At 49.7% G+C, this 6395-nt stretch overlaps 1 protein-coding gene across 1 annotated transcript; it reads right to left on the bottom strand.

Annotated features, from left to right (window-relative positions):
- Nucleotides 1–3399: 3399 nt before the first annotated feature.
- LOC132394650 (heat shock cognate 71 kDa protein-like) lies at nt 3400–5609 on the bottom strand. Its single transcript, XM_059971007.1, has one exon. The coding sequence runs from the start codon at nt 5549–5551 to the stop codon at nt 3629–3631; it is 1923 nt and encodes a 640-aa protein (XP_059826990.1). The 5' UTR covers nt 5552–5609; the 3' UTR covers nt 3400–3628.
- Between the last annotated feature and the right edge of the window lie 786 nt (nt 5610–6395).

The raw sequence follows: 6395 nt of genomic DNA on the forward strand, positions 1-6395 counted from the left end.
ATTTTCAATGTAAAGACAGAATTAGAAATTTACTTGCCCGGTGCTTCGTTTTGGGAGTCAATGTTTTATTATAGACTTCCTTAGTTTGTGTAGGAACGGAGTTAACAAAAGTTGAGAGCGTTCGTATTAGGACACAGCTATCTCAAATGTCATTAGAACAACCGGAGAACGAGATGAAGTCGCGCTCATGCAGTGGTGGAGTCTGATGTTGAGCGGCTTCAAACCTTCTCCGCCCTCTTCGACGACAGTGGGGAATTGCGTGGCTGTAGAGCAGAGCGATGAAAAGGAAGGTGGATTAGACCTCCGCTGAGACTCGCTGGGCAGGAATCAACAACGCTACGTACACAACTTTGGAAGAACTCAGCAGGTCAGGCACCGTCCGTGAGAAAAGAGTAGCCAACGTTTTGTGCTGAGACCCTTGATCAGGAATGGGCGGGGGGGGGGGGGAGAGAGGGCCGAAGCCCAGTAATAGCGATAGGGGAAGGGGTAGGGCCGAGGGGCGCCAGCTGGAAAACCAATCAGGGGAAACAACAACACACACAAAATGCTGGTAGAACACAGCAGGCTAGGCAGCATCTATAGGGAGAAGCGATGTCGACGTTTCGGGCCGAGACTCTTCGTCAGGGTCAAAATAAAGGGGGAGGGGATAAGCATGAAAGAACTGTAGAGATAAAGGAGCAGAAAGTTGAAAGGGCAGAGAGGGACCTGGGATAGGGGGAGGGGGAGGGAATTACCGGAAATTGGAGAATTCTATGCTGGAGGCTACCCAGACGGTCGATGAGGTGTTGCTCCTCCAACCTGAGTTTAGCCTCATCATGGCAGTAGAGGAGGCCATGTACGGACATATCTAGATGGGAATGAGAGACTGAGTTGAAGTGGGTGGCAACCGGGATATGCTGTCTATTGTGACGGACGGAGCGGAGCTGTTCGACGAAGCTGTCCCCCAATCTGTGTCGGGTCTCGCCGATGTAGAGGAGACCGCATCGGGAGCACCGGATGCAATAGACAACTCCAGCAGACTCACACTGAAGTGTTGCCTCACCTGGAAGGACTGTCTGGGGCCCAGAATGGTGGTAAGGGGGGAGGTGTGGGGACAGGTGTAGCATTTGTGAATGATCCCTGCGAAAAGCTGAGAGGGGTAGGGAGGGAAAGATGTGCTGGGTGGTGGGGTCCTGTTGAAGGTGGCGGAAGTTGCGGAGCATAAAGTGTTGGATCCGGAGGCCGGTGGGGTGGTAGGTGAGGACAAGGGGAACACGGTCCCTGTTGTGGTGACGGGAGGATGGGTTAAGGGCTGAAGTGCGGGAAGTGGAGGAGATGCGGGTGAGGGCGTCTTTGATGACGCCAGAAGGGAAACCATGATCCTGAAAGAAAGAGGATATATGAGAAGTCCTGGAACGGAAAGCCTCATCCTGGGAGCAGATGCGGCGGAGACGGAGGAACTGGGAATAGGGAATGGCATTTTTGCATCGGGCAGGGTGGGAAGAGGTATAGTCAAGATAGTTACAGAAGAAGCTTATTTTGTGGAGAAACGACTCGGGGCTGTTTCTGACCGACAAAGATACTTTATTGATCCCGAAGGAAATTGGGTTTCGTTACAGTCAACTAAGAATACAGAAGAAATATCGCAAAATAAAACCACAAATAATTAAATTATGCCAAGTGGAAATTAGCCAGCACCAGCCTATTGGCTCAGGGTGTCTGACACTCCGAGGGAGGAGTTGGAAAGTTTGATGGCCGCAGGCAGGAATGACTTATGACGCTCAGTGTTGCATCTCGGTGCAATGAGTCTGGCTGAATGTACTCCTGTGCCTAACCAGTACATTATTGAGTGGATGACTCCAAGATGGCATGCAACTTGGACAGCATCCTCTTTTCAGACACCACCATCAGAGAGTCCAGTTCCACCCCCACAACATCACTGGCCTTTTTTTGCTGATTCTGTTGGTGTCTGCTACCCTCAGCCTGCTGCCCCAGCACACAACAGCAAACATGATAGCACTGGCCACCACACTCGTAGAACATCCTCAGCATCGTTCGGCGGATGTTAAAGGACCTCAGTCTCCTCAGGAAATAGGGACAGCTCTAACCCTTCTTGTAGGCCGTTTTCAATGCTTCCTTTCAAAAAAAAAATCCCTCAGCTTCAGGAATTTGCTCAAGTCTGTGTGTTGATCCAGTATTGCTGATGATATCATCCCAATGACTTGACGGCCCACTATAGGTTGTCCTCGTCTGGGGACAGAGTGGTGGGGTGGCTCTGTCGTGTGAGGATCCGAATTTAACAGGTTTCAATTGTACTTTTCTCCTTCTTAGTAATGCCACCAACATCACGGATATTACCCCAGTATCTCTTCAGTAACAAACAGGAGAAAATTCCTATCCTCAGGAATACTTCCATTCCATTAAACCTCCTGTAAGCAACTGCCCTGGGTGTCAGTGTCCTCGAGAGAAATGGCGTCTTGTATACACGTACTGTGAACACAAATTAGGAGGAACTTCCTTAGTCAAAGTGTGAATCTGCCGAGGCCCCAAGTCATTGGATATATTTAGGAGATTGGTACTTCCTTCATTAGTGAGGGTATCAAAGAGGGAGAGAAAGAGAGAGAGAGAGGGAGAGAGCAGGAGAATGGGATTGAGGAGGGAAATAAATAAGCAATAATCCTATACTGAATCAGTATCGATCAGCTCAATGGACTCATTCTGTTCCTCTGTTAATGGGCTTAACGGGGTGAGATTTCAGTCAAGGAGTCTATGTACAGCCTACAGAAATGCCTGCAAGGCTTGAAATGATTAGTACGTAAAAATTCTTTGTAAACTCAACTCAGAAAATGCACACACATTTTCTCATAATCATACGTTCCCCCCCCCCCCCCTCATCTACCTGTCCAGACCCACACTCCTCACCACAGAGCCGACTGCAACAACCAGTCCTCATTCCCAGCATGTGGTTGTGGAATCCTCCCCCAAGGCAGCTAATTATACTTTGTCGGGGGGCAATGTTGGAGCTGCTGGCCAAGGCCAACATCACTGGATCTGTCCACGTTGAGGGTTAGTCACCTTCCTGAAGGACCACAGGCCTTCTGGTAAAGTAATGCCACACGGAACCTGTGAGAGTGGGGAAGTGTTAACAACCAGATCCAGAAACAAGGAACAGTGTGATGGGATCTGGGAGGAAGATATCCCTGGGAAAGGGAGCCTGGGGAAGGGTCACCCGATTATATGCAGCAGTATTTTAACACCCATAAATTGGGGAGTTTCAATATTTGAAATCAAAAGAAAAACATTCCTTCCCAGCTACGCTGGTATTTAAATAAAATTACAAACAATTGAAAAAATTAAACAATTTATTCGAAGCATATATAACAACATATTTAATACTGTACAAAATTTACATTCCAGAAGTGGTGACATTAAAAAAATACCCCCGATACAGAGAACCCGATCAAAGGAATTGAATAGTCCAGTTACCAGTGTTTACAATTAGAACATCACAGCCAGACTCAGGACATTGACATGACCCAGTGATGTTACAGTGGAGACTATTCCCAAGAGCCAACATCAGCATCAGACCCACTGAAGTGTCCAGAGAGCTCAAACCGAGCAAGCCCCATACTGTCACATTTACAGTCCTTTAATCCACCTCCTCAATAGTTGGTCCAGAGGAACTGGCATTCCCAGCCTGTGCCCTGCATGATTCCCCTGCGCCTGCTCCTTGGTACAGTTTGGCAATGATGGGGTTGCAGACTTTTTCCAGCTCTTTCTGCTTGTGCTCAAACTCTTCCTTCTCTGCCATCTGATTCTTCTCCAGCCATGATATTGCCTCGTTGCACAGGTCAATAACTTTCCTCTTGTCTTCTGCACTGATCTTTCCAGCCATCTTCTCATCCTCCACAGAGCCCTTCATGTTGAAGGCATAGGACTCCAGGGAGTTCTTGGCTGCAATCTTCTGCCGCTGCATTTCATCCTCATTCTTGTACTTCTCGGCCTCCTGCACCATCCTGTCAATTTCCTCCTTACTCAGCCTGCCCTTGTCGTTGGTGATGGTGATCTTGTTTGTTTTCCCAGTGCTCTTGTCGACAGCAGAGACATTGAGGATGCCATTGGCGTCAATATCGAAGGTCACCTCAATCTGGGGTACGCCACGAGGAGCGGGAGGGATGCCACTCAACTCAAACTTGCCCAGAAGGTTGTTGTCCTTGGTCATGGCTCTCTCGCCTTCATACACCTGAATAAGGACACCAGGCTGGTTATCGGAGTAGGTGCTGAAGATCTGGGTCTGCTTGGTGGGGATGGTGGTGTTCCGCTTGATAAGGGTGGTCATGACTCCACCTGCCGTCTCCAGCCCCAACGACAGAGCAGCAACATCCAGGAGTAGCAGATCCTGAACATTCTCCGACTTGTCCCCCATCAGAATGGCCGCCTGGACAGCTGCCCCATAGGCCACGGCCTCATCGGGGTTGATGCTCTTGTTCAGCTCCCTACCGTTGAAGAAGTCTTGCAGCAGCTTCTGGATCTTGGGGATGCGGGTGGAGCCTCCGACCAGGACAATCTCATGGATCTGGGATTTGTCCAGCTTGGCATCCCTCAGGGCTTTCTCCACTGGCTCCAGAGTGCCCCTGGACAGGTCAGAGTTCAGCTCCTCAAACCGAGCCCTGGTGATTGAGGTGTAGAAATCAACACCCTCAAACAGAGAGTCAATCTCAATACTGGCTTGGGTGCTGGAAGACAGGGTTCTCTTTGCTCTCTCGCAGGCCGTCCGCAGCCTCCTCACCGCTCTCTTGTTCTGGCTGATGTCCTTCTTGTATTTCCGCTTGAACTCCTCAATGAAGTGATTGACCATGCGGTTGTCAAAGTCCTCTCCTCCCAGGTGGGTATCACCGGCTGTCGATTTCACTTCAAAGATCCCGTCATCAATGGAGAGAATGGAGACGTCGAAGGTGCCACCACCCAGGTCAAAGATGAGAACATTACACTCCCCTTTGCCTTTCTTGTCCAGGCCATAGGCAATGGCAGCTGCTGTCGGTTCATTGATGACACGCAGGACATTGAGACCCGCTATCACACCAGCATCTTTGGTTGCCTGGCGCTGGGAGTCATTGAAGTAGGCAGGAACGGTAACGACAGCGTTGGTGACATTGTAGCCGAGGTAAGCCTCAGCAATCTCCTTCATCTTGGTCAGCACCATGGAGGAGATTTCCTCTGGGGAAAAGGTCTTGTTCTCCCCCTTGTACTCCACCTTCACCTTGGGCTTCCCTCCGTCACTCACCACCTGGAAGGGCCAGTGCTTCATGTCAGACTGCACCGTCGGGTCATCAAACCTCCTCCCGATGAGCCGCTTGGCATCAAAGATGGTGTTGGCGGGGTTCATTGCCACTTGGTTCTTGGCCGCATCGCCGATGAGCCTCTCGGTGTCGTTGAAGGCCACATAGCTGGGGGTGGTGTGGTTGCCCTGGTCATTGGCGATGATCTCCACCTTGCCATGCTGGAAGACCCCCACACATGAGTAGGTGGTGCCCAGATCGATCCCAATGGCTGTCCCCTTGGATGCAGGCATCTGTGTTTCTGATGAAAGCTCCGACGTTCCTTATTGAAATACCAGAAGGACTTCCTTGTTTCTCCAAGCCGATCGTTACTGCATGGCTTGCGGCTCCGTCCCTTAATATAGTCCCAGCGCGGCTATGTGGGCGGTGCTTCGTTCTTGAGGGACGTCTAGGTAAACCAATGAAAACGTGGGCGAGTGACTCACCGCCGAAGGTTGGAGAAGGTTCCGAGGCGGCGGCCAATGACAGCGCTGCTAGTCCGAGACTTTCCGGGGCTTCGCGAAAATTCTGGAAATAGCGAGGAAGATCTGGGGTAGTCAGGGAGGTTCCGGCAGAAACCGAGTCATTCAGGAACCCTTTGAAACACTTGTTAAACTGTACGAAACAAGCAATATTGCACCTCTTCCAAAAGTTCCCTCTGCGCAAGAAAAAGTCTCAAGCACCTTCTGGGGAGAGAATTCTCCGGCCTTAAGGGACGAAGCGAGTAAACAAGGAACGACAGCTCTGGGTAATACCTGCAGGACCAAATTAGCAACAGAACAAACACTTAAAAGAGAAAGTCAGAGTTTGTGACATTTAATTTTGACAAAAGGAATTTTGTGGTGTTGGCGACCAGAACAGGGCGGGACACGGAGTTTAAAAAAGAATTTTTAGGCTGACAGAAGTGATGAAGTTTGCGCGGGTTCTTTTGTTTCGGTATAAATATACAGGTTCAAATGTCAGAAATACTCCTTTTGCAGCCCAGTACAGTACACTGCAAGGAGAGTTGACTTAAACAGGTTTAAATAAATTATCCGTAACGGAGCGATGTTAGTGTTATGATAATAACGTTAGTGGATGAACATCTCTGATGGGCAG

Source organism: Hypanus sabinus, chromosome 5 (genome assembly GCF_030144855.1).
Source record: "Hypanus sabinus isolate sHypSab1 chromosome 5, sHypSab1.hap1, whole genome shotgun sequence".
Classification (NCBI taxonomy): domain Eukaryota; kingdom Metazoa; phylum Chordata; class Chondrichthyes; order Myliobatiformes; family Dasyatidae; genus Hypanus; species Hypanus sabinus.